Consider the following 27612-nt stretch of genomic DNA (forward strand, 5'->3'; position numbering starts at 1 on the left):
TCTCTCTCTCTCTCTCCCCCCTCCCTCTCTCTCCCCTTCTCTCTCTCTCTCTCCCTCCCCCTCTCTCCCTCTCTCTCTCTCTCTCCCTCCCCCTCTCTCCCTCTCTCTCTCCCCTCCCTCACTCCTTCTCTCTCTCTCCCCTGATTTTGGGGTTAGATCCTAACCGCCCCCCCTCACCCTGAGGGTCCCTGGTGACTGGGTCACAATGAGTGAGGAGGGAGGGGTTGTTCTGGAGCTCCGTTACCAGGGAGACCCTGACTCCGAAAAGAAACACTTGCATTTATATAGCACCTTTCCTGCCACCCAGTGACTCAAAGTTCATTACTGACAGCCATTGTCTACCTGACATTAATTAGTTAATCCTGTTAACTCGTGCTAAACCAGAAACTAGTCATGAAACTGATCTCTCTATCCTTGGGATTTGTTGATAAATTTCTCTCAAACAGTGATAGTGTCACCTGTCCACTTTGGGCCTGGTGAATCCTGGTAAACTGCAGACCGGTTAGTTAACCTGGTGACTAGTTAACCGCTCTAAAGAGGGCTCTGCTCACTTTATCTCTGTCGCACAGTGCCTATTGAATGTATAATTCTAATCTAGCCCCCGGTGAAGTCTCTCGAAACCAGGAACTGGTTCGTCAAACCCAGATTCTGGTTAATTAATCTGTCGGTCTCATCAAAGACTAGTTAACCTCTCTAACCCAGAGAATGTTTAATTAACCGCCCGACAGTGGAGGATGGTTAACCTCACTAAACCAGGGGCTAGTTAATTAATGTCAATAGACAATAGGTGCAGGAGTAGGCCATTCAGCCCTTCGAGCCTGCACCACCATTCAATATGATCATGGCTGATCATTCCTAATCAGTATCCTGTTCCTGTCTTACCTCCATAACCCTTGATTCCACTTCTTTGAGAGCTCTATCCAACTCTTTCTTAAATGAATCCAGAGACTGGGCCTCCACTGCCCTCTGGGGCAGAGCATTCCACACAGCCACCACTCTCTGGGTGAAGAAGTTTCTCCTCATCTCTGTCCTAAATGGTCTATCCTGTATTTTTAAGCTGTGTCCTCTGGTTCGGCACTCACCCATCAGCGGAAACATGTTTCCTGCCTCCAGAGTGTCCAATCCTTTCATAATCTTATATGTCTCAATCAGATCCCCTCTCAGTCTTCTAAATCAAGGGTATACAAGCCCAGTCACTCCAGTCTTTCAGTGTAAGGTAGTCCCGCCATTCCAGGAATTAACCTCGTGAACCTACGCTGCACTCCCTCAATAGCCAGAATGTCTGCCTCAAATTTGGAGACCAGAACTGCACACAGTACTCCTGGTGTGGTCTCACCAGGGCCCTGTACAGCTGCAGAAGCACCTCTTTGCTTCTATACTCAATCCCTCTTGTTATGAAAGCCAGCATGCTATTAGCCTTCTTCACTACCTGCTGTACCTGCATGCTTACCTTCATTGGCTGGTGTACAAGAACACCCAGATCTCTCTGTACTGCCCCTTTACCTAAATTGATTCCATTGAGGTAGGAATCTGCCTTCCTGTTCTTGCCACCAAAGTGGATAACCATACATTTATCCACATTAAACTGCATCTGCCATGCATCTGACCACTCACCTAACCTGTCCAGATCACCCTGCAATCTCCTAACATCCTCCTCACATTTCACCCTGTCACCCAGCTTAGTATCATCAGCAAATTTGCTAATGTTATTGCTAATACCATCTTCTATATCATTAATATATATTGTAAAAAGCTGCGGTCCCAGCACTGATCCTGCGGTACCCCACTGGTCACTGCCTGCCATTCTGAAATGGAGCCGTTTATCACTACTCTTTGTTTCCTGTCAGCCAACCAACTTTCAATCCAATCTAGTACTTTGCCCCCAATACCATGCGCCCTAATTTTGCTCACTAACCTCCTATGTGGGACTTTATCAAAAGCTTTCTGAAAGTCCAGGTACACTACATCTACTGGATCTCCCTCGTCCATCTTCAGAGTTACATCCTCCGAAAATTCCAGAAGATTAGTCAAGCATGATTTCCCCTTCATAAATCCATGCTGGCTCTGACCTATCCTGTTACTACTATCCAGATGTGCCGTAATCTCATCCTTTATAATAGACTCCAGCATCTTTCCCACCACTGAGGTCAGACTAACTGCTCTATAATTTCCTGCTTTCTCTCTCCCACCTTTCTTAAAAAGTGGTACAACATTAGCCACCCTCCAATCCACAGGAACTGATCCCGAATCTATCGAACTCTGGAAAATAGTCACCAACGCATCCACGATTTCCCGAGCCACCTCCTTCAGTACCCTGGATGTAGACCATCAGGCCGCGGGGACTTATCAACCTTCAGACCTAACAGTCTCTCCAACACCAAATCCTGGCAAATACAGATTCCCTTCAGTTCAGGTCCTTCAGTCACTGTTGCCTCAGGGAGATTGCTTGTGTCTTCCCCAGTGAACACAGATCTGAAGTACCCATTTAATTCTTCTGCCATTTCTTTGTTCCCTGTAATATATTCCCCTGTTTCTGTCTTCAAGGGCCCAATTTTAGTCCTAACCATTTTTTTGCCTTGCACATACCTAAAAAAACTTTTACTGTCCTCCTTTATATTTTTGGCCAGTTTACCTTCGTACCTCATTTTTTTCTCTGCGTATTTCCTTCTTAGTAATCCTCTGTTGTTCTTTAAAAGCTTCCCAGTCTTCTGTTTTCCCACCTATCTTTGCTATGTTATACTTTTTCTCTTTTAACTTTATATGTTCCTTAACTTCCCTCGTCAGCCACGGCCACCCATGCCTCCTCCTGGGATCTTTCTTCCTTTTAGGAATGAACTGATCCTGCAACTTCTGCATTATACACAGAAATATCTGCCATTGTTCCTCCACGGTCATCCCTGTTAAGGTATTGCACCATTGAACTTTGGCCAGCTCCTCCCTCATAGCTCCATAGTTCCCTTTATTCAACAGAAATATTATCACTTCCGACTGTACCCTCTCCCTCTCAAATTGCAGATTGAAGCTTATTGTATTATGGTCACTACTTCCCAATGGCTCCTTCACTTCAAGTTCACAACATCCTGATTCGTTACACATGTCTATTTCCCTGGGTTTAGTTAATTAATCTCTTGACACTAGAGACTGGTTAGGTAATATATTGAAGTGGGGACGGGTTAAATCGCTCTAACCTGGGGATGGGTTAATGACATTATCATAAACCTGCTTTGATGACTAGCTTCTCTCTCCCACCAACAGCCCCCACCCCTCCCCCAGGACTGGTTAATCTCTCTCACTAACTCCCCCAGGACTGGTTAATGTCTCTCACTAACTCCCCCAGGACTGGTTAATCCCTCTAATCCTATAACTGGATAATCTCTCTCTCTCTAACTCCCCCAGGACTGGTTAATCCCTCTAATCCTATAACTGGATAATCTCTCTCTCTCTAACTCCCCCAGGACTAGTTAATCCCTCTAATCCTACAAATGGACAATCTCTCTCTCTCTCTCTAAATTCCCCAGGACTAGTTAATATCTCTAACCCCAAAACTAGACAACCTCTCTCTCTCTCTTTCTCTCTCCCTCTCTCTAACTCCCCCAGGACTAGTTAATCCCTCTAACCCTACAACTGGACAGTCTTTCTCTCTCTCTCTCTCACACACACACCCCCAGGACTGGTTAATCCCTCTCTCTCTCTCTCTGTCTGCCTGGTTAATATGTTGAACACTGGTTCCCCTGGTTAACCTGCCTTGCTAGTTGGTGGTTTGAGTATCTGAGCGAGTTCACTTTGTTCCTGTCAGTGTTCGAGGTGGTGGGAGGAGAGAGAGCGTGGCTCTGACAGCGAGACGTCCACCTTCAAAACGCCCCACACAGTTTGCTGAAGTTAGAATTTTCCCTCAGTTGTGACTTTTTGTTTTGTGGGCCTGGGCGAGGGGAGGGGGATTTCCTCCTCTGGGTTTAAATTGATTTGTCTGGATTTTGAATTGGGTTTCAGGGTGATTTCAGTGTCAGCCCTAAGCCCCCTTTCCCCCCGCCCCAGTGGGGGGTGGGCTGTCAGAGATGTCCTCAGTGTCTGAGCCCCGGGACGCAGCAGCAGCAGCTCCTGCTGCCCCGGGGAGCTCCCTGGCTGGCCTCAGAGAGGCGAGCTCCCCCCCTCAGGGTGGCTGCTTCCTGCTTCAGGTCGGGCTGTCCCGGGAGACGGTGTCCCTGAGTGGGTTAGAGCTGTCCGTCAGAACCGCAAGGAATCTCAGCTTCCAGCTGCTGGAGAGAAAGGTGAGCGACTCTCTCTTTACCCCCTTCCCCTTTCTGCCCCTCACTGGGATACAGGGTCCCTCTCCCTCTCCCTCTCCCCCTCCCCCTCCCCCTCCATCTCCCTGGGGTACGGGATCCCCCTTCCTCTCCCTCTCCTTCCCTCTCCCTCTCATTGGGGTATGGGGTCCCCCTTCCTCTCCCCACCCCTCCCTCCCTCACCACCCCCTACCTCTCTCTCCCCCCTACCTCTCTACCCTCTCCCCCTCACGCTCCCCCTCCCACTCCCCCTCCCTCAGGTATGGGGTCCCCCTTCCTCCCACTCCTTCCCACCCCCTCTCCCTCTCCCTCCCCCCCCTCCTCCCCTCCTCTCCCCTCTCTCTCTCCCTCCCCTCCCCTCCCTCTCTCCCTCCCTCCCTCCCTCTCTCTCTCCCTCCCTCCCTCCCTCTCTCTCCTCCTCCCTCCCTCTCCTCCCTCTCTCTCCTTCCCCCCTCTCCCTCCCTCCCTCTCTCCCTCCCTCTCTCCCTCTCTCTCTCCCTCCTCCCTCCCTCTCTCTCCTTCCCTCCCTCCCTCTCTCTCCTTCCCTCCCTCCCTCTCTCTCTCCTTCCCTCTCTCCCTCTCTCTCCCTCCCTCCCTCTCCCTCCCTCCCCTCCCCTTCTCCCCTCTCCCCCTCCCTCCCCCTCTCCCTGAAATCTGAAGACCCATCCTTGCCCACCCACCCTAGACAGCAGAGAAACCCTCTCCTGTGATATTTGAACCCACTCTCCCCTCCCAGGCCTCCATGCTGGGGGTGATCGAGCTCCATGTTCAGATTCCTATGTAAACGTCACGGTGCAGGTGCAGCCTCCCACCAGTGGCGGTGCTGCAGAGCCTTGGTGAACTCTTTAAGGAGACCACGCGGTCGCGTCTCACTCCAAACTTATTCTCTCATTCGGGGATAACCCCTTAAGCTCAAACATCAAAATATCAGGAGCAGGAACCTTCTGCCATTCACAGGGTCCATTCCAACACCAGTGAATACCATCGCGAAAGCTCTGCATTTATCAAGCGCCCATATGTAGCGAATCCTTTCCCAGACAGAGTTTGACCCTGGGCCACGCTGAGAGAAACGGGGGACAGGAGGGTGAGGCCTCAGGCAGGGAGATTGCTTTTAACCCGTGTCTTAAAGGAGAGGATAGGGAGGGAGGGGCAGAAGGGTTCATGGACAGTATTCCAGAGCTTGGAGTCCCAGGCCAAATTGAAATGTGTAGAGGGAGCTTTACCTTGTATCTAACCCCGTGCTGTCCCTGTCCCTGGGAGTGTTTGATGGGGGACAGTGTAGAGGGAGCTTTACCTTGTATCTAACCCCGTGCTGTCCCTGTCCCTGGGAGTGTTTGATGGGGGGACAGTGTAGAGGGAGCTTTACTCTGTATCTAACCCCGTGCTGTCCCTGTCCTGGGGGTGTTTGATGGGGACAGTGTAGGGGGAGCTTTACTCTGTATCTAACCCCGTGCTGTCCCTGTCCTGGGGGTGTTTGATGGGGGGACAGTGTAGAGGGAGCTTTACTCTGTATCTAACCCCGTGCTGTCCCTGTCCTGGGGGTGTTTGATGGGGGTACAGTGCCCACTCCCTGAGCACTGACCCTCTGACAGAGAGTTTGTGTGAGAGTGAGGGAGGGATTAGAGTGAAGTTGAAGAGAGTGTGTTGCTGGAAAAGCGCAGCAGATCCGGCAGCATCCGAGGGTCAGGAGAGTCGACGTTTCGGGGACATCCCATTCCTGATGAAGGGCTTTTGCCTGATTCACCTGCCCCTAGGATCCTGCCGGACCTGCTGCGCTTTTCCAGCACACGCTCTGATCTCCAGGGTGAAAGGCCAGTTGCCCATAGGGCTGTGCGACTACAGTAGGCATCACTGGTTAGAGTTCACTCGGTGTGGCTGAGGTTCTGGGCGGGTGAGTGGGTCACAGTGTGCGGTACCTCTCTCCCTCTCGCCCTCTCACCCTCCCGCTCTCACAGCCCGGAGTGAGGACTGTGGCCCTGGCGTGTGGTGGCTCCCTGAAGCAGCTGAATCTGGGGTTTTTTCTTGCTGTATGTGCTGACGAGTGCAGGTCCCCCCCTACCCCCCCCCGGGTCTGTAAACTTCCCCCACCCGCGCAACACCTCGCTGTCAGCTCAACGTGACCTTTCAGCAGCTCATCTCACTCCCCATCTGCGAGTGTGTGTCTGTGTGTGTGTCTGTGAGAGTGTGTGTGTGTCTGTGTGTGTGTCTGTGAGTGTGTGTGAGTGTGTGTCTGCGAGTGTGTGTGAGTGTGTGTCTGCGAGTGTATGTGTGTGTGTGTCTGCGAGTGTATGTGTGTGTGTCTGCGAGTGTGTGTGAGTGTGTGTCTGCGAGTGTATGTGAGTGTGTGTCTGCGAGTGTGTGTGAGTGTGCGTCTGCGAGTGTATGTGTGTGTGTCTGCGAGTGTGTGTGAGTGTGTGTCTGCGAGTGTATGTGTGTGTGTCTGCGAGTGTATGTGAGTGTGAGTGTGAGACTGAGCTTTGAATCTGGTTTTGTTCTGTTTGAGGACCTGACTGGGGTCAGCCATTAATCCGAGAGACCCCCAGCCCCAGCCCGCCCCCACCCCCCTCCCCCTCCCCCCCTCCCATCCCCGCCCCCACCCCCTTCCCTCACTGCATCTTGTACAGGGCGGTCTCCAACTCACAGCATTTCAAAGGCTGGAGAGGGACAGGAGGAGGAGGGGTTTGGAGGGATATGGGCCGGGTGCTGGCAGGTGGGGCTAGGCTGGGTGGGGAATATCCGGTCAGCATGGACGGGTTGGGCCGAAGGGTCTGTTTCCATGCTGTACATCTCTATCGCTCTGTGACCCAAGCTCTGAGCAATCTGACCACCCCCTCCCCCATCAGCTCCACATCCGAAACACCACCAACCTCAAACTGTCACCTTAACTTCAACCCTCACCCTCCCTCCCTATCTCTGTAACCCCCCCCAGCCCCTACACCCCCTCCCTATCCTTGTAACCCCCCTCCAGCCCCTACACCCCCTCCCTATCTCTGTCACCCCCTCCAGCCCCTACACCCCCTCCCTATCCCTGTAACCCCCTCCAGCCCATCCCTTGGGAATTAACCCCCCCTTGCTGCAGGCACTGAGTACACCGCGGGGTGGTTCTGACCGGGCTGTGAGTAACATACAGCAGCCCTCAGCTGGAGGAGGGTGTGAGGGTCTCCCTAGGGGGTGCAGGGGAGATCCACCAGGATATGGCCTGGGATGGAGTGATTCTGCGAGAGGGAGGCAGAGAGAGAGAGAGAGAGATGCAAAGAGAGAGAGGGAGAGAGAGAGAGACAGAGAGATGCAAAGAGAGAGAGAGGGAGAGAAAGAGAGAGAGAGAGAGAGAGACGCAAAGAGAGAGAGAGAGAGAGATGCAAAGAGAGAGACGCAAAGAGAGAGAGGGAGAGAGAGAGAGAGAGAGAGACGCAAAGAGAGAGAGAGATGCAAAGGGAGAGAGAGGGAGAGAGAGAGAGACAGAGAGATGCAAAGAGAGAGAGAGAGGAAGGGGCTGGATAAATTCGGGTGAGTCCCCTTTGAGCTGAGAAGGCTCGGGATGGGGGGTGGGTGTGGATCCTGATTTGGGGTCTGAGAGTCAGGGACAGGGTGGACGGGGAGAAACCTTCCCCCCCCCCACCCCCTCACCCCCACCTCTCCCTGAGTAGTGAGCTCACTAACCGGGGGAGGGGGGAGGGAACAGCTTAAAGGGAAGGGGCAGGAGGTTGGCAAGGGGATCTGAGCAAAAATATTTACCCCCGCCCCCTCCCCCCAACAGAGGGAGGCAGCACCTGAGAGTGAGATTCTTACGTGAACACCCCTCAAAATATTGAAGTTTGTGTCACAGGGGGACGGGGGTTAATGAGGCGTTTAGCACGCTTGCTCAGACCTTTGAGTACAGGGAGTTGGGGAAGGTCATGTTGGGGTTGTACAGGACATTGGTGTAGCCTCGTCTGGAACACTGTGTCCAGTTCCGGTCTCCCTGTTACAGGAAGGATATTATTAAACTGGAGAGGGGGGTCAGGAGAGATTTACCAGGATGTTGCCGGGTATGGAGGGGTTGGGTTATAGGGAGAGGCTGGATAGGCTGGGAGAGTTTTCACTGGAACGTAGAGGTGACCTTCTAGAGGTTTATAAAACCATGAGGGGCCTGGGTAGGGTTAATGGGAGGTGTCTGTTCCCCAGGGTGGGGGATTACAAGACTAGGGGGCACACTTTTAAGGGGAGAGGGGAGAGATTTAACAAAGACTTGAGGGGCAAATCCTTTACCCAGAGGGTGGTCTGTGTGTGGAGTGAACTTCCTGAGGGAGTGGTGGGTGGGGGTACATTTGGATAAGGACCTGGATAGGAAAGGGTTGGAGGGGGATGGGTCAGGAGCAGGCAGCTGGGACTAGTTTAGTTTGGGGTTAGGGTCGGCAGGGGCTGGTTGGGCCGAAGGGTCTGTTTCTGTGCTGGTCGACTCAATAACGATTCAGACACAGGGCCCACAAAGGACACGGCTACAGGCCCCCAGCCAGAAACTGACAAGGAGAATTGATCGGGGTTTGAGGACCATCACAGATAAGACGGGCTGAAGGGCCTCTATGCTGCGCTGGACGATAGTTTGGGGCTGGTTGAGGCCATAGCTCTGATCTCAGGATGGGGGCCGCTGAGGGGGGAGGACTGAGAGCTGGGGAAATGGTCTGGGGGTGGGGGAGGGGGGAGTCTGAAGGGACTCGCACACAGAGGGGGGGGCTCACACACGGGGGGGGCTCACACACGGGGGGGCTCACACGGGGGGGCTCACACACGGGGGGCTCACACAGAGGGGGGGCTCACACACGGGGGGGGCTCACAGAGGGTGGGGTCACACACAGAGGGGGGGCTCACACACAGGGGGGGCTCACACACAGGGGGGGCTCACAGAGGGTGGGGTCACACACAGAGGGGGGGCTCACAGAGGGTGGGGTCACACACAGAGGGGGGGCTCACACACGGGGGGGCTCACACACGGGGGGGCTCTCAGAGGGGGGGGCTCTCACAGGGGGGGGGCTCACACACGGTGGGGGGGGTTGGGACTGAGTGCTCACTGGGACGATGCGAGTTGCTGTCTGAGCAAGTTCAGAGGTCCCTCCGTCTCATTCAGACCCGGCTACATTCACAACCCAACCATGACCCCCAGCTCAGACTCTCCCTCTCTCTCCCTCATCCCCTCGTTCTCTCTCTCCCTCATTCCCCTCTCTCTATCTCTCTCTCTCATCCCCTGTCCCCCCCGTTTCTCTCTCTCTGTTTCTCTCTCTTTCCCCCCACCCCCTCCACCCAACTCACTCTCTGTCAATTGGAAATTCCAGCTGAGTTTTTTAGCTCATACATTCGAAGCCCATTCTCCCTGATGACCATCTCTGCACCTTCTCACCCCCCCCCCACACACACACACTCACAGCTTTCAGCAATACAACCATGGCAGATACTGGGTCAGTGGGCACTGAGGGAGCGGGCACTGAGGGAGTGGGTACTGTTGGAGGGTCAGTGCTGAGGGAGTGAGCACTGTCGGAGGGTCAGTGCTGAGGGTACGGGCACTGTCGGAGGGTCAGTGCTGAGGGTATGGGCACTGTCGGAGGGTCAGTGCTGAGGGTACGGGCACTGTCGGAGGGTCAGTGCTGAGGGAATGGGCACTGTCGGAGGGTCAGTGCTGAGGGAGTGAGCACTGTCGGAGGGTCAGTGCTGAGGGATTGGGCACTGTCGGAGGGTCAGTGCTGAGGGAGCGGGCACCATAGGAGGGTCACTCACTCTGATGAAACGTTAAGATGAGGCCTTGTCTCTCCCTCGGGGAGATGGGGAAGGGGTCTTCAGTTTTCCCTGGGTTAGATGAGAGCAGGATGGGGCAGTCTCAGAACTCCGAGGGGGAGAGAGGATGCTTGGGGTGTGTCAGTCTCGATGGGCAGGCAGAATGGCCGCTGCTAGTGCTCCCTGAATTCTCATACCCACCCCCTCCCAGGGACCAATCTCCATCATCGTCCAAACCTTTGTTGATTGGAGAGGTCCCTAGAGATGGCAGTGCCCATCTATCGGTCAGCTCTGCTCTTCTGTCCACCCTCTGACATGCTGACCTCTGCCCCTGCCCTCCCCTGGGCAGGTCAGGCTGCTGTCTCCCTGCTGACCTGCTGCAGTAACACAGACGCACTCTGACCACAAAACCCACACAGCTCCCAAACACTTTCCATTCACACCGGCCCTCACCTCGAGGCCTCGCTCACTGCAGCACACAGCCACAGCACGGAAACAGGCCCCTCAGAGATACAGCCGCCCCGGGGCTCTCACACACACACACACTCACCACACACACACACACACACACACACACCCCACACACACACACACACACTCACACACACACACACACACTCACACTCACCACACACACACACACACTCTCACTCTCTCCGTCTCCCCCTCACTCTCTCTGTCTCTCCCCCTCACTCTCTCTGTCTCTCCCCCTCACTCTCTCTGTCTCTCCCCCTCACTCTCTCTGTCTCTCTCCCTCACTCTCTCTCCTTCACTCTCTCTATCTCTCCCTCACTCTCTCCATCTCTCTCCCTCACTCTCTCCGTCTCTCTCCCTCACTCTCTCCGTCTCTCCCTCACTCTCTCTCCTTCACTCTCTCTGTCTCTCCCCCTCACTCTCTCTGTCTCTCTCCTTCACTCTCTCCGTCTCTCCCCCTCACTCTCTCTCCCTCACTCTCTCTCCCTCACTCTCTCTGTCTCTCCCCCTCACTCTCTCCATCTCTCTCCCTCACTCTCTCTGTCTCTCCCCCTCACTCTCTCTGTCTCTCTCCCTCACTCTCTCTCCTTCACTCTCTCCGTCTCTCCCCCTCACTCTCTCTCCCTCACTCTCTCTGTCTCTCCCCCTCACTCTCTCCATCTCTCTCCCTCACTCTCTCTGTCTCTCCCCCTCACTCTCTCTGTCTCTCTCCCTCACTCTCTCTCCTTCACTCTCTCTGTCTCTCCCCCTCACTCTCTCCGTCTCTCTCCCTCACTCTCTCCGTCTCTCTCCCTCACTCTCTCTGTCTCCCCCTCACTCTCTCTGTCTCTCCCCCTCACTCTCTCTCCTTCACTCTCTCCGTCTCTCCCCCTCACTCTCTCTCCTTCACTCTCTCTGTCTCTCTCCTTCACTCTCTCTGTCTCTCCCCCTCACTCTCTCTGTCTCTCCCCCTTACTCTCTCTGTCTCTCCCCCTCACTCTCTCTCCTTCACTCTCTCTATCTCTCCCTCACTCTCTCCATCTCTCTCCCTCACTCTCTCCGTCTCTCCCTCACTCTCTCTCCTTCACTCTCTCCGTCTCTCTCCCTCACTCTCTCCATCTCTCTCCCTCACTCTCTCTGTCTCTCTCCCTCACTCTCTCTCCTTCACTTTCTCTGTCTCTCTCCTTCACTCTCTCTGTCTCTCCCCCTCACTCTCTCTGTCTCTCCCCCTCACTCTCTCTGTCTCTCCCCCTCACTCTCTCTCCCTCACTCTGTCTCCTTCACTCTCTCTGTCTCTCTCCCTCACTCTCTCCGTCTCTCTCCCTCACTCTCTCTGTTTCTCCCTCACTCTCTGTCTCTCTCCCTCACTCTCTCTGTCTCTCCCCCTCACTCTCTGTCTCTCCCCCTCACTCTCTGTCTCTCTCCCTCACTCTCTCTGTTTCTCCCCCTCACTCTCTGTCTCTCTCCCTCACTCTCTCTCCATCACTCTTTCCATCTCTCCCACACTTTCTCTGTCTCTCTCTTCCCTCCCTCTGCCACTGTTTCTGTCTCTGCCTGTGTATCTCTCTCTTTCTGTCTGTCTCTCTCGCTCCCTCTGTCTCTCATTCTCTCTCTGTCTGTCTCTCTCAAACCTTCTCTGTCTCTCATTCTCTCTCTGTCTCTCTCTCTCTCTCTCTGTCTCAGTCACAGAGGGACACTGCACTAACTCCCTCTCTGCCTGTTCCCAGTTTCCGGACAGTGTGTGGAATGGCCTTTCTGAAGACCACATCCTGCTGTTCCGACATGAGGCACACTCTGAGAACATCCTGCAGCGTCTCCTGTCTGACGATGCTGTCCGTGAGGGCGACCTCATTGAGGCCGTCATTACAGGTGAGATCGGGGGGGGAGGGGGGAATGAGGATCCCTCGCAACCACCCCCCCCCCCCCAGCCTGGGCTAGGCCAGAGGGATCCCCTCCACCCCTCTCCAACCGTTCCCACAACAGAGCAACAGCCTCTGAATTGTGAGGGAGGGGGTGGTCTGTCCCACTCGCTGGGGGAGTGAGAGAGAGGGGTTCACAACTGAGCAAGTCAGTAAACTCTCCAGCCAGCCGAACACTCCAGGAAAAGGGGGGGTTCCCTTGGAGATTGCTGGACCTGAAGGGCCAGGGATCCAACCTCTTCCCCCCAACCCACGAACAATGGTTTGTCAAATTGAGTGCAACATCAGAGGGAAAGGATGGACCAGATGTAAGGGGTCCTCCAGGCTGGAGGACCATGAATGGGACCTGACAAAGGGTTAGAAATTATATTAAAAGTGATAGTCTACCTGGGCAATAAAACTGGCTCCCTGAGACCCCAGGGTGCAGGGTCATAGCTCCTTGAAAGTGGAGTCGCAGGTAGATAGGATAGTGAAGGCAGCGTTTGGTATGCTTTCCTTTATTGGTCAGAGTATTGAGTACAGGAGTTGGGAGGTCATGTTGCGGCTGTACAGGACATTGGTTAGGCCACTGTTGGAATATTGTGTGCAATTCTGGTCTCCTTCCTATTGGAAGATGTTGTGAAACTTGAAAGGGTTCAGAAAAGATTTACAAGGATGTTGCCAGGGTTGGAGGATCTGAGCTACAGGGAGAGGCTGAACAGGCTGGGGCTGTTTTCCCTGGAGCGTCGGAGGCTGAGGGGTGACCTTATAGAGGTTTATAAAATCATGAGGGGCATGGATAGGGTAAATAGACAAAGTCTTTTCCCTGGGGTGGGGGAGTCCAGAACTAGAGGGGCATAGGTTTAGGGTGAGAGGGGAAAGATATAAAAGAGACCTAAGGGGCAACTTTTTCACACAGAGGGTGGTACGTGTATGGAATGAGCTGCCAGAGGAAGTGGTGGAGGCTGGTACAATCACAACATTTAAGAGGCATCTGGATGGGTATATGAATAGGAAGGGTTTGGAGGGATATGGGCCGGGTGCTGGCAGGTGGGACTAGATTGGGTTGGGATATCTGGGTCAGCATGGACGGGTTGGGCCGAAGGGTCTGTTTTCGTGCTGTCTATCTCTGTGTTTAAATGTTGTCATTGTACCAGCCTCCACCACATCCTCTGGCAGCTCATTCCATACACGTACCACCCTCTGTGTGAAAACGTTACCCCTTAGGTCCTTTTTAAATCTTCTCACACACACACACACAGACCCTCACTGAGGTACGGGCTCTCACACACACACACACACACACAGACTCTCACTGAGGTACGGGCTCTCACACACACACACACACACAGACTCTCACAGGGGTACGGGCTCACACACACACACTCGCACTGGGCTGTATAATTCTGGACTCCCCCACCCTGGGGATAAAAGCCCTGTAAAATATTCTGAAGGAGATCCTGAAAAGGGGAGAGATAGGAGTAAATGTCTGACACTACGATGTAATGGGGACGAGTTGCTTTGGGGACTATGTTCATTTGATGGAGAGTGACACAGAATGGTTTTCAAAGGAGGAATACATGGTCTGAACAGACAACAAGGTAGAGAGGCCATTTTGTGTTCTGGAGGACCCTGGCAACATGACCACCATTTTTTAATCCTGAATTCCTTTTGAGCTGTTTAAAATATGTCTTTTCAGAAAGAATGGGGAATCTATCTATGTCTAAATTCCCGGAAAAGAGGCTTTATTAACATTTAAGTTGAAGCGAAATGGGCAATGATTGTTTAGTAAAATGGAGGCACTCCCCTCACTCTCTGCCTCTCCTTCCTCGCTTTCTCTCTCAGACCTGATTATTGCCAATTTTTAATTTAGTTAGAAACTTGGGTGGTTTGGTGTGAGAGGGAGAACCGTAAACAACACCAAAGTGTAAAATTAGGGGTCACTTCTGATGGAATGAGAGGTGAAAGATTAAGGACGTCCATAAAGTCTCTCTGGGAAAGAGAAGGTGGGTACCTTGATTTTTCAGACTTCTCAGCTGGCTTGGAATCCGTGTAGGCCACAGTCAGAGGGTGAGGGGAGGCCGTGGCTGAGCAGGTGAAGCCTGCGGCCTAGTGCCGAGCTGGCAGAACCAGGCCTTCTCTAGCGCCCTGATTCTCTTGGCCATTGTCCCGTTCCGCCACTCACGTTCTCTTTCTCTCATCGCCTCCCCACACCCCCCCCTCCCCAGGCTCGGCGTCCATCGGAGGGAACAACATCCAGCCCCACGTGCTCTTCGTACATTCCTACAGGGCCCCGGCCTTCTGTAACTACTGTGGTGAGATGCTGTGGGGCCTGGTGCGGCAAGGCCTGAAATGTAACGGTGAGGAAAATGGATCGGCGGGCGGGTCTGCTGATGGTCTAGACGCGGTCAGATCTCCATGTGCCTTCTCTTCTTATTCAGAGGCAAGAGCTTGGCACTTCACTAGGTAAACAGAGAGACCCCAGGAGCCCATAGCCCAGTGAGAGTCAGTGTGTGACTTGCCAGACCAAGGAACTAGGCCGAGAACAGCCAATGGTGCTGGGCCGTGTCAGACAAATTGTCTATCCCCTTCCTTCCTCGCCCTGACCACTCTCTCCTCTCTGTCTTACAGGCTGCGGCCTAGACTTCCACAAAAGATGTGCCTTTAACATTCCAAACAACTGCAAAAGGAGCCATCGCCGACTTCCAGACAGCACTAACCCCACTCGGACAGCAGGAGGCACTGACAACCACCAAGAGGTACCTCAGACACCACACACACACACCGTCCCACCCCCACACAACACAAACACACACCCACACACAGACACACCCCACCCCCACATACACACACACACCACATACACACACACACCTCACCCCCCTCCACACACACACACACAGACACACACACACCCACCCCACATACACACACACACCCACTACCCACACACCTCACCCCCCTCCACACACACACACACCCCACCCCCCCCACACACACACACCCACCACACACACACCTCACCCCCCTCCACACACACACACACAGACACACACCCACCCCACATACACACACCCACCCCACACACACACACCCCACACACACACCCACCCACCCCACACACACACACAGACAGACACACACACTGGGGTGACTGTGTGCTGCTATCGGTGATGATGACTCCCCGAACCTCTCTCTCAGACTCGCTCCCACCCTGTGACGTTTGGTGGTTGGACTCCATCACTCAGCGGACGCCCGGTCTGGGTGGATCGGCAGGAGATGGCGAGGGTAAAGGTGCCCCACACGTTTCACATTCACTCGTACACCCGGCCCACCATCTGTCAGCACTGTAAACACCTCCTCAAAGGCCTCTTCCGACAGGGCATGCAGTGTAAAGGTGAGGGGCACACGGAGTGGGCACGGTTTCGGGTCAGTGCTGAGGGAGTGGGCACTGTCGGAGGGTCAGTGCTGAGGGAGCGGACACTGTTGGAGGGTCAGTGCTGTGGGAGCGGGCGCTGTCGGAGGGTCAGTGCTGAGGGAGCGGGCACTGTCAGAGGGTCAGTGCTGAGGGAGCGGGCACTGTCGGAGGGTCAGTGCTGAGGGAGCGGGCACTGTCGGATGGTCAGTGCTGAGGGAGTGGACACTGTCGGAGGGTCAGTGCTGAGGGAGAGGGCACTGTGGGAGGGTCAGTACTGAGGGAGTGGGCACTGTTGGAGGGTCAGTGCTGTGGGAGTGGGCACTGTCGGAGGGTCAGTGCTGTGGGAGTGGGCACTGTCGGAGGGTCAGTGCTGAGGGAGTGGGCACTGTCGGAGGGTCAGTGCTGAGCGAGTGGGCACTGTTGGAGGGTCAGTGCTGAGGGAGTGGGCACTGTCGGTGGGTCAGTGCTGAGCGAGTGGGCACTGTCGGAGGGTCAGTGCTGAGTGAGTGGGCACTGTGGGAGGGTCAGTGCTGAGGGAGTGGGCACTGTGGGAGTTGCCGCCTTTCTGATGAGACCCCATCTGGGGTTGTTGGGTGAGCAGAGGTCGTTCGGGGGCGGGGAGACTTGTGTAAAAGACTCTGTGGGTGCTATTGGAAGAAAAGGGGGCGTTCTCTCTGGGCTCCCTCACCCACCATCGCTATAACAGGAGACAATGCTCACTCCCAGGTTGCTGTGTGTGTGGAATCTCGGTCAATCTCCCTCCATTGCACAGGGCCAGAAGTGAAGCCTGGGACTTTCCTGGCTGATGCAGTCCAGTGTCAAGAGCTGGTGTCACCGCGTTAGGAACAGCAGCACCTCGTCGCGTGAGCCCAGGGTTTTGTTGTGTTTGAAAATTATCGCCCTCTCGGTTCTGAACCCATTTTGTCTTCTGTCTCTTTCTTCCAAGATTGTAAATTCAATTGTCACAAACGTTGTATCGCTCTGGTCCCAAACAATTGTCTCGGAGAATCGACTTTAACCAACGGAGATGGTGAGGAATGTTTCCCTCTGGGGAGGCGTGAAGGTTTTGTTATTTTCCAGCAGAATTACGACATGAAAATCCCTTAAATTAGTGACGGTCACGACCCCTGCGAGGCCCTGTCCTGCAAAGTGTGGAAAACCTGTCAAGGTGGTTTTAACTCAGGAAAAAAAGGTTGAGAAAGCAGACCCAGTGGAAACCAGTTACAAGGCAATCAGTCGAGTGTGTCCCAGAGGAGGCTGAGTTTAACTCCAGACCAGAGCAGGTCTCAATCCAGATCAGGCCTACTCCCAGGCTCAAGCCTATTCTCAGTCCCAGGCTCAGGCCTGCTCCCAGGTCCAGGCCTACTCCCAGGCTCAGGCCTACTCCCAGTCCCAGGCCTAATCCCAGGCACAAGCCTAATCCCAGGCACAAGCCTACTCCCTGTCTCAGGCCTACTCCTAGGCTCAGGCCTACTCCCAGGCACAGGCCTACTCCCTGTCCCAGGCTCAGGCCTACTGCCAGGTCACAGGAGATAAGGCTACAAAATCCACGTTTTGTCCTTTTCTTTTAGATAAAGTCTGGACCTTTTCCATTTTTCTTTTGTCTCTCTCTTTTGTTTTTAAGAAATTCTGGTTTTGTATTTTAAGATGGGGCCTTTGTATATTTTGTCTGTATTTATAGAGACCCTTTGGTCCATGCTGACCAGATATCCCAACCCAATCTAGTCCCACCTGCCAGCACCCGGCCCATATCCCTCCAAACCCTTCCTATTCATATACCCATCCAAATGCCTCTTAAATTTTGTCATTGTACCAGCCTCTACCACATCCTCTGGCAGCTCATTCCATACACGTACCACCCTCTGGGGGAAAACGTTGCCCCTTAGGTCCCTTTTATATCTTTCCCCTCTCACCCTAAACCTATGCCCCTCTAGTTCTGGACTCCCCGACCCCAGGGAAAAGACTTTGTCTATTTACCCTATCCATGTCCCTTATGATTGTATAAACCTCTTTAAGGTCACCCCTCAGCCTCTGACGCTCCAGGGAAAAGAGCCCCAGCCTGTTCAGCCTCTCCCTGTAGCTCAGATCCTCCAACCCTGGCAACATCCTTGTAAATCTTTTCTGAACCCTTTCAAGTTTCACAACATCTTTCCAATAGCGAGACCAGAATTGCACACAATATTCCAACAGGGGCCTAACCAATGTCCTGTACAGCCGCAACATGACCCTCCCAACTCCTGTACTCAATACTCTGACCAATAAAGGAAAGCATACCAAACGCCGCCTTCACTATCCTATCTACCTGCGACTCCACTTTCAGGGAGCTATGACCCTGCACTCCAAGGTCTCTTTGTTCAGCAACACTCCCCGGGACCTTACCATTAAGTTCTGCTAAGATTTGCTTTCCCAAAATATAAGACAACACGTGACAGTTAGATCTAATTCTAAATAATAAGGCCAGCATTCGTCACTCCCAGGATGGGGAAACGGCAGGGCTTCGGTTTGAAGATTTGGAGCAACTTTTCCAGTCTGACATGAACCAGATCCTTCCCTCTGACTGACTGAAGGTGTTCCTGTGGGAGCCGGGAGCAGAGTCCCCTCACCAAACACACAGCCACACTCCCCTGGACGGAGATACCGGGGTGGGAAGGGGGTGAGGAATCACCCCGAGGGACTGGGGAGGAGGGCGACTGGGGAGGGAGTCACACACACCTGGGGTGGGTGGGGAGGGGTGTTGGGGATGGTGACCTCTTTGGCTGGTGACAGGGGTTAAAGGTGAGGGAGCCAAAGGGGAGGAGGGGTCACAGAGTTCACAGGTCAGCTGGGATTGAATTGAATGGTGGCACAGGCTGGAGGAGGGGGCTGAACGGCCTCCTGTTCCTGTGGGACAGGCTGGAGGAAGGGGCTGAATGGCCTCCTGTTCCTGTGGGACAGGCTGGGGGAGGAGTGGGGCTGAATGGCCTGATGTTGTCTCTCACTCCCGCAGATGGGAGAGAGTCGCCCTCCGAAGGAGACCCTGGGGATTGCGACACAGGCTCCACCGAGAGGCTTCCCAACTCTCCATCAGAACCAATCAGGTACCTCCCTCACTCCCCCACCCTCAGTCCCCCCTCCCTCACTCCCCCCTCCTTACTGCCCCCTCCCTCAGTCCCCCCACCCTCACCCCCCCTCCCTCACTCCCCCCACCCTCACTCCCCCACCCTCACTCCCCCTTCTCTCACTCACCGCTCCCCCACCCCTCACTCCCTGCTCCGACAGTGCCCATTCCCTCAGCACTGACCCTCCGACAGTGCCCACTCCCTCAGCACTGACCCTTCGACAGTATGGCACTCCCTCAGCACTGACCCTCCGACAGTGCCCGCTCACTCAGCACTGAGCCTCCGACAGTGCCCCCTCCCTCAGCGCTGACCCTCCGACAGTGTCCACACCCTCAGCACTGACCCTCCGACAGCATCCGCTCCCTCAGCACTGACCCTCTGACAGCGTCCGCTCCCTCAGCACTGACCCACCGACAGTGACTACTCCCTCAGCACTGACCCTCCCACAGTGCCCGGTCCCTCAGCACTGACCCTCCCACACTGCCCACTCCCTCAGCACTGACCCTGATACAGTGCCCACTCCCTCAGGACTGACCCTCGGACAGTGCCCATTCCCCCAGCAGTGACCCTGAGACAGTACCCGCTCCCTCAGCACTGACCCTCGGACAGTGCCCGCTCCCTCAGCACTGACCCTCGGACAGTGCCCGCTCCCGCAGCACTGACCCTCGGACAGTGCCCGCTCCCTCAGCACTGACCCTCGGACAGTGCCCGCTCCCTCAGCACTGACCCTCGGACAGTGCCCGCTCCCTCAGCGCTGACCCTCGGACAGTGCCCGCTCCCTCAGCGCTGACCCTTGGACAGTGCCCGCTCCCCCAGCGCTGACCCTCGGACAGTGCCCGCTCCCTCAGCGCTGACCCTCGGACAGTGCCCGCTCCCTCAGCGCTGACCCTCGGACAGTGCCCGCTCCCTCAGCGCTGACCCTCGGACAGTGCCTGTAATAATTGAGATGTTTGTTGTTGTGTTCTCACTCCAGTCCGTGTTCCTCCAACAACATCCCGTTGATGAGGGTGGTCCAGTCAATTCGCCAGGTGAAACGACAGGGCACTGATGTCATCCTGGAAGGCTGGTTAATGCATTACACTTGGAAGGAGCCCCTGGTCAGTGTGCACCCCTCTGTCCCCTGTCCCGAAACTCCACCCCCCTCCCATATCCTCAACCACCACTCGCTGTCCAACAGAGACAGGGTCACTCACTGTGTAACCGTACAGAGTCAGGGTTATACAGCAGGGTAAGGGTCACTCACTGTGTAACTGTTCAGAGTCAGGGTTTATACAGCAGGGTAAGGGTCACTCACTGTGTAACCGTACAGAGTCAGTGTTTATACAGCAGGGTAAGGGTCACTCACTGTGTAACTGTACAGAGTCAGGGTTTATACAGCAGGGTAAGGGTCACTCACTGTGTAACCGTACAGAGTCAGTGTTTATACAGCAGGGTAAGGGTCACTCACTGTGTAACCGTACAGAGTCAGTGTTTATACAGCAGGGTAAGGGTCACTCACTGTGTAACCGGACAGAGTCAGGGTTTATACAGCAGGGTGAGGGTCACTCACTGTGTAACTGTACAGAGTCAGTGTTTATACAGCAGGGTAAGGGTCACTCACTGTGTAACCGTACAGAGTCAGGGTTTATACAGCAGGGTAAGGGTCACTCACTGTGTAACCGTACAGAGTCAGTGTTTATACAGCAGGGTAAGGGTCACTCACTGTGTAACTGTACAGAGTCAGTGTTTATACAGCAGGGTAAGGGTCACTCACTGTGTAACCGTACAGAGTCAGGGTTTATACAGCAGGGTAAGGGTCACTCACTGTGTAACCGTACAGAGTCAGGGTTTATACAGCAGGGTAAGGGTCACTCACTGTGTAACCGTACAGAGTCAGGGTTTATACAGCAGGGTAAGGATCACTCACTGTGTAAATGTCCAGAGTCAGGGTTTATACAGCAGGGTAAGGGTCACTCACTGTGTAACCGTACAGAGTCAGGGTTTATACAGCAGGGTAAGGGTCACTCACTGTGTAACCGTACAGAGTCAGGGTTTATTCAGCAGGGTAAGGGTCACTCACTGTGTAACCGTACAGAGTCAGGGTTTATACAGCAGGGTAATGGTCACTCACTGTGTAACCGTACAGAGTCAGGGTTTGTACAGCAGGGTGAGGGTCACTCACTGTGTAACCGTACAGAGTCAGGGTTTGTACAGCAGGGTACTTGCTGTGTGTGTGTGTAAAGTTGCAGTTTGTGTTGTGATGATGTTTCGGTGTTATTTGCCCTCAGAGGAAGCGACATTACTGGCGTCTGAGCAGCAAGTGCCTTACCCTGTACCAGAATGAAACCGGGAACAAATTCTACAAGGTAAGGAGGTCTCACCGCCCGCTCGGTTTGGGGATTGGCCAGATCCACTGTGCGTGGCATTCCGAAACATCCCTGACCTGCTCTCTCCCATCTCTGTGCCTCTCTCTGTCTGTGGCAGGAATTCTCCCTCTCCGATATCTGGCTGGTGCGGTCTGCCCGGGATTTCTCCGGACTCTCTCTGGGCGGGCTCCGTTCCGCCTTCGAGCTGGTGATGGCGTCGGACACGGTGTGTGTGGGTGAGGACCTCTCTGCGGATACTCAGCCTGGTGGTGCAGCGCGCCAGCTCCGTGCTCAGGACTGGGAGGGAGCTATTCGCCAGGCCCTCATGCCTGTCAGCGCCCCGGCCAATCTCCTCCCCCTGACAGATGCTAGCAGGTTGCTGGGTGAGTACCGGGCAGCACGGACGGGTTAGGTAGCTACTGCAATTCAGCAAGCTTCATGCATGGCTCACTGTCTCTCTCTCTCTCTTTCTCCCCCCAAGGGCCTAGCAAGCAGCAGCAAGAGACGGTAGGTCAGGGTGGGGGCTGGGGGTGAGGTATGTCAGGGTGGGCTGGGTGGGGGGAGTGAGGTATGTCAGGGTGGGGGGATGGGGGGAGTGAGGCAGGTCAGGGTGGGCTGGGTGGGGGGGAGTGAGGTAGGTCAGGGTGGGGGGATGGGGGGGAGTGAGGTAGGTCAGGGTGGGCTGGGTGGGGGGGGAGTGAGGTAGGTCAGGGTGGGCTGGGTGGGGGGGGAGTGAGGTAGGTCAGGGTGGGGGGATGGGGGGGAGTGAGGTAGGTCAGGGTGGGCTGGGTGGGGGGGGGAGTGAGGTAGGTCAGGGTGGGGGGATGGGGGGGGAGTGAGGTAGGTCAGGGTGGGCTGGGTGGGGGGTGGAGTGAGGTAGGTCAGGGTGGGGGGGAGTGAGGTAGGTCAGGGTGGGGGATGGGGGGGGAGTGAGGTAGGTCAGGGTGGGCTGGGTGGGGGGTGGAGTGAGGTAGGTCAGGGTGGGCTGGGTGGGGGGGGAGTGAGGTAGGTCAGGGTGGGCTGGGTGGGGGGGGAGTGAGGTAGGTCAGGGTGGGCTGGGTGGGGGGGGAGTGAGGTATGTCAGGGTGGGCTGGGTGGGGGGATGGGGGGAGTGAGGTAGGTCAGGGTGGGCTGGGTGGGGGGATGGGGGGAGTGAGGTAGGTCAGGGTGGGCTGGGTGGGGGGATGGGGGGAGTGAGGTAGGTCAGGGTGGGCTGGGTGGGGGGAGTGAGGTAGGTCAGGGTGGGCTGGGTGGGGGGGGAGTGAGGCAGGTCAGGGTGGGCTGGGTGGGGGGGGGGGGAGTGAGGCAGGTCAGGGTGGGCTGGGTGGGGGGGGGAGTGAGGCAGGTCAGGGTGGGGGGTGAAGGGGGTGGTTACCGGGGCAGTGTCGGGCTGGGGGAAGGAGGGGTCCGGTCACTCTGGGAGCACGTGTTCATCTCTCTCTGTTTTGTGCCGAATATAACCAAATAATCTACCCCCCCCTCCCCCTCCCCCTCCCACTCCATTCCCCTCTCCTCTGCTCTCCGCACTGTCACACTCTGTCTCTCATCCTGTTCCTCCCCCTCACTCCCTCCCTCTCCTCCTCTCTCTCTCTCTCTCCCGCTTTCTGTCCCCTCTCCCACTCTCCCCCTCTCTCTTTCACCTCCCCTACTATCCCTCCTCCTCTGTCTCTCCCCCTCCCCTGTCTCTCCCCCTCCCTCCCTCTGTCTCCCCCCTCCCCCTGTCTCTCCCCCCGTCTCTCCCTGGCAGGGTATCAGTCGTGTCTATCAGATATTTGTGGGTGATGTTTTGGGATCGGGACAGTTTGGAGTGGTGTACGGAGGTGAGTCTATCAGGATGGTCCCCTCCACCCCGTCCGGGAGCTGACAGGGGGCTGAGCCTGACCACTGACAGCTATTGGACTGGGTGTGGCTTCACAGCTCAGTGTCAGCAGCTCCTTGCACAGGATGGACGCCAGCCCTCACTGACCCATTCCAGCCAGACACTGCCCACCCCACCCCACCCCCTGACACGGACCCCTGACGCTGGGGTGTGGGGTGGGCAGGATCCCACTGTGGGGAGAAGAGCTGGGTGGCTGGGGGTGGTGTGTGGGATCGTGCTGTGCCACCCCCCCAAGTTGTCTTCACCAACACTGACCATTCACCCCCCCTTCCCTCCTGTCTCTCTCTGCACACACCCCCCTCCCATCTCTTCGACCACCCCATTCCCCCAACACCCCCACCCCCCTCCCACACCACCCAACCCTCCCCACCCCAACCCATACCCCCCTCCCATCTCTCGTCCCCCCCATCCCCCAACACCCCCACACCCCCCACACACACATCACCCCCACCTTCCCCCAAACAACCCCACTCCTCCACACCCCCCACGCACCTCCCACCTCCCCCTCCCCCCCCCCACCCCTTCCATTCCCAGGAAAACACCGCAGCACCGGCCGGGATGTGGCCATCAAAGTTATTGACAAGCTGCGGTTTCCCAGGAAACAGGAGAGTCACCTCAGGAACGAGGTGGCCATCTTACAGGTCAGTGTAGAGGGAGCTTTACTCTGTATCTAACCCCGGGCTGTCCCTGGCCTGGGGGTGTTTGATGAGGGAACAGTGTAGATGGAGCTTTACCCTGTATCTAACCCGTGCTGTCCCTGTCCTGGGAGTGTTTGATGGGGAGACAGTGTAGAGGGAGCTTTACCTTGTATCTAACCCCGTGCTGTCCCTGTCCTGGGAGTGTTTGATGGGGGGACAGTGTAGAGGTCGCTTTACTCTGTATCTAACCCCGTGCTGTCCCTGTCCTGGGAGTGTTTGATGGGGGGACAGTGTAGAGGTCGCTTTACTCTGTATCTAACCCCATGCTGTCCCTGTCCTGGGAGTGTTTGATGGGGGGACAGTGTAGAGGGAGCTTTACCTTGTATCTAACCCCGTGCTGTCCCTGTCCTGGGAGTGTTTGATGGGGGGACAGTGTAGAGGGAGCTTTACTCTGTATCTAACCCCGTGCTGTCCCTGTCCTGGGAGTGTTTGATGGGGGGACAGTGTAGAGGTAGCTTTACCTTGTATCTAACCCCGTGCTGTCCCTGTCCTGGGAGTGTTTGATGGGGGACAGTGTAGTGGGAGCTTTACTCTGTATCTAACCCCGTGCTGTCCCTGTCCTGGGAGTGTTTGATGGGTGGACAGTGTAGAGGGAGCTTTACTCTGTATCTAACCCCGTGCTGTCCCAGTCCTGGGGATGTTTGATGGGGAGAGGGGTGGCTGGTGTAGAGGGAGCTTTCCCTTGTCTCTAACGCCTGGCTCTGGGGTGTAGACCGTGTGCCACCCTGGGGTGGTGAGCCTGGACGGTGTGTTTGAGGGCCCCTCCCGGCTCTGCCTGGTGATGGAGCGGTTGCGCGGCGACATGTTGGAGATGATCCTGTCGATGGAGGAGGGCCGGCTCCCCGAAAGACTCACCAAGTTCCTCACCACCCAGGTACGGCCGTGAACTCTGACCCCTCACCCCCACCCCACACCCACACCCCCACCCCCACAAATCACCCCTCTGTGGGATTAACCAGCTTCTGGGGGGAGCCGGGTGAACAAGGGAGAGAGAGGGATCAAGGGAGGGAGGGGGTGATCGAGGGAGGGAGGGAGGGGGTGATCGAGGGAGGGAGGAGGTGATTGAGGGAGGGAGGGGGTGAACGAGGGAGGGAGAGAGGGGGTGATCGAGGGAGGGAGGAGGTGATTGAGGGAGGGAGGGGGTGATCGAGGGAGGGAGGGAGTGATCGAGGGAGGGAGGGAGTGATCGAGGGAGGGAGGAGGTGATCGAGGGAGGGAGGGGGTGATCGAGGGAGGGAGGGGTGAACGAGGGAGGGAGGGAGGGGGTGATCGAGTGAGGGAGGGAGGGTGTGATCGAGCGAGGGAGGGGATGATCGAGGGAGGGAGGGATGGTGTGATTGAGGGAGGGAGGGGGTGAACGAGGGAGGGAGGGTAATCGAGGGAGGGAGGGAGTGATTGAGGGAGGGAGGGGGTGAACGAGGGAAGGAGGGGTTGATCGAGGGAGGGAGGAGGGTTGATAGAGTGAAGGAGGGGGTGATTGAGGGAGGGAGGGAGGGGGGTGATTGAGGGAGGGAGGGGTGAGATTGCCCTAGACCTGACTGTTTGGGGTGGGAGGGGCACAGCGGGGGTGGGGGTGGGGGTAGCGGAGGAGGTGATGTGTACATAACCCCGTCCCCCATCCCTGGGGTCGGCAGGGGTGAAAGGGCACCGGGGTGGATGGGGTATAGGGTGGGGGGGGGAGGGGAGGGGAGCTGGAAGGGGGTTGGGCCGGGGGTGTCGGTGTTGGCATTGACCGCGGTCCTGAGGCCAAATCCTTCCCCTCCCCTCCCCCCCTCCCCATCCCCCCCTCCCTCTCCCTCCCCTCCCCCTCCCCATCCCCCCCCCCCCCCCTCTCCCTCCCCTCCCCCCCCCTCCCCCCCCCTCCCCCACTCTCTCGGCAGATCCTGGAGGCCCTTCGCCATCTCCACCTGAACAACATCGTGCACTGTGACCTCAAACCGGAGAACATCCTGCTCACCTCAGCCGACCCCTTCCCCCAGGTCAGAGTTCACCGCCGTCCCCCAACCTTCCCTACCGGGGCGGGGTTAGAAATGATGAGGGAGTCTCGAGTGGAGAGGGGAGGTGGGACTAGAATGAGAATGGGGGAGGGGTGAGAGGTGGTGGGGCGTTGATCCCAGACAATCCTGAGCTAATCCAAACGGGGGGGTCAGGTCCATGACCCTTTGACCCAGGTCAATGATCCTTTGACCCAGGGGTTCAGGTCCATGATCCTCTGACCCAGGGGGTGCAGGTCCATGACCCTTTGACCCAGGGGTTCAGGTCCATGATCCTCTGACCCATGTGTTCAGGTCCATGACCCTTTGACCCAGGTCAATGATCCTTTGACCCAGGGGTTCAGGTCCATGATCCTTTGACCCAGGTCCATGATCCTTTGACCCAGGGGGTGCAGGTCCATGACCCTTTGACCCAGGGGGTGCAGGTCCATGATCCTCTGACCCAGGGGGTGCAGGTACATGATCCTCTGACCCAGGGGGTGCAGGTACATGACCCTGTGAAGTTTGTGTCACAGGGGGACGGGGGTTAATGAGACGTTTCGCACTCTTACCTTCATTGCTCAGACCTTTGAGTACAGGGAGTTGGGGAACGTCATGTTGGGGTTGTACAGAACATTGGTGTAGCCTCGTCTGGAACACCGTGTCCAGTTCCGGTCTCCCTGTTACAGGAAGGATATTATTAAACTGGAGAGGGGGGTCAGGAGAGATTTACCAGGATGTTGCCGGGTATGGAGGGGTTGGGTTATAGGGAGAGGCTGGATAGGCTGGGAGAATTTTCACTGGAGCGTAGAGGTGACCTTATAGAGGTTTATAAAACCATGAGGGGCCTGGATAGGGTTAATGGGAGGTGTCTGTTCCCCAGGGTGGGGGATTACAAGACTAGGGGGCACACTTTTAAGGGGAGAGGGGAGAGATTTAACAAAGACCTGAGGGGCAAATCTTTTACCCAGAGGGTGGTCTGTGTGTGGAGTGAACTTCCTGAGGGAGTGGTGGGTGGGGGTACATTTGGATAAGGACCTGGATAGGAAAGGGTTGGAGGGGGATGGGACAGGAGCAGGCAGCTGGGACTAGTTTAGTTTGGGGTTAGGGTTGGCACGGGCTGGTTGGGCCGAAGGGTCTGTTTCCCGCATTGCGTGACTCCATGTTCCCACTGTCACCGCCCTCTGAGTGGGGGAGGGCAGAATGTGGGACCATTTCCCTCAGAGAGGGGCTGAGGTGGGGAGCAGGAGGGAGGGGGACGGAGCTTTGGGAAGAGCCAGATGGGCCGAACGGTCAGTTTGCACTCCGCCCTTTGCCCCCGAACCCAGGTGAAGCTCTGCGACTTTGGGTTTGCCCGGATAATCGGGGAGAAGGGGTTTCGGAAGTCGGTGGTGGGCACTCCGGCCTACCTCGCCCCCGAGGTGCTGCACAACGAGGGCTACAACCGGGCCCTGGACATGTGGTCGGCCGGAGTGGTCATCTACGTCAGCCTGAGCGGGATCTTCCCCTTCAACGAGGACGAGGACATCAATGACCAGATCCACAACGCCAGCTTCATGTACCCCGCCAGCCCCTGGGGGCAAATCTCCCCCAGCGGTAAGGGCAAGGAACGGGGGGAGGGGAGGGGGGCATCACAGGGTGGGGACCACCCCTTCACCACTGACCCCACTCACCCCCCACTGACCCCACTCACACCCCCCACTGACCCCACTCACCCCCCACTGACCCCACTCACCCCCCCACTGACCCCACTCACCCCCCACTGACCCCACTCACACCCCCCACTGACCCCACTCACCTCCCACTGACCCCACCCACCCCC

At 56.1% G+C, this 27612-nt stretch overlaps 1 protein-coding gene across 1 annotated transcript; it reads left to right on the forward strand.

Moving 5' to 3' along the window:
• Window positions 1-3769: 3769 nt before the first annotated feature.
• Window positions 3770-27386, forward strand: LOC132813546 (serine/threonine-protein kinase D3-like; the record flags this gene model as incomplete). The annotated part of the gene is made up of 16 exons (XM_060823188.1): window positions 3770-4268; window positions 12209-12350; window positions 14608-14739; window positions 15011-15138; window positions 15581-15776; window positions 16744-16827; window positions 18784-18874; window positions 19869-19992; window positions 21163-21240; window positions 21359-21623; window positions 21722-21747; window positions 22988-23060; window positions 23654-23760; window positions 24530-24691; window positions 25698-25796; window positions 27119-27386. Coding segments are annotated over exons 1-16 (2188 nt in total), but the record flags the coding sequence as incomplete, so codon positions are not given.
• Window positions 27387-27612: the final 226 nt, after the last annotated feature.

Source organism: Hemiscyllium ocellatum, unplaced genomic scaffold (assembly GCF_020745735.1).
Source record: "Hemiscyllium ocellatum isolate sHemOce1 unplaced genomic scaffold, sHemOce1.pat.X.cur. scaffold_3824_pat_ctg1, whole genome shotgun sequence".
NCBI classification, from domain to species: domain Eukaryota; kingdom Metazoa; phylum Chordata; class Chondrichthyes; order Orectolobiformes; family Hemiscylliidae; genus Hemiscyllium; species Hemiscyllium ocellatum.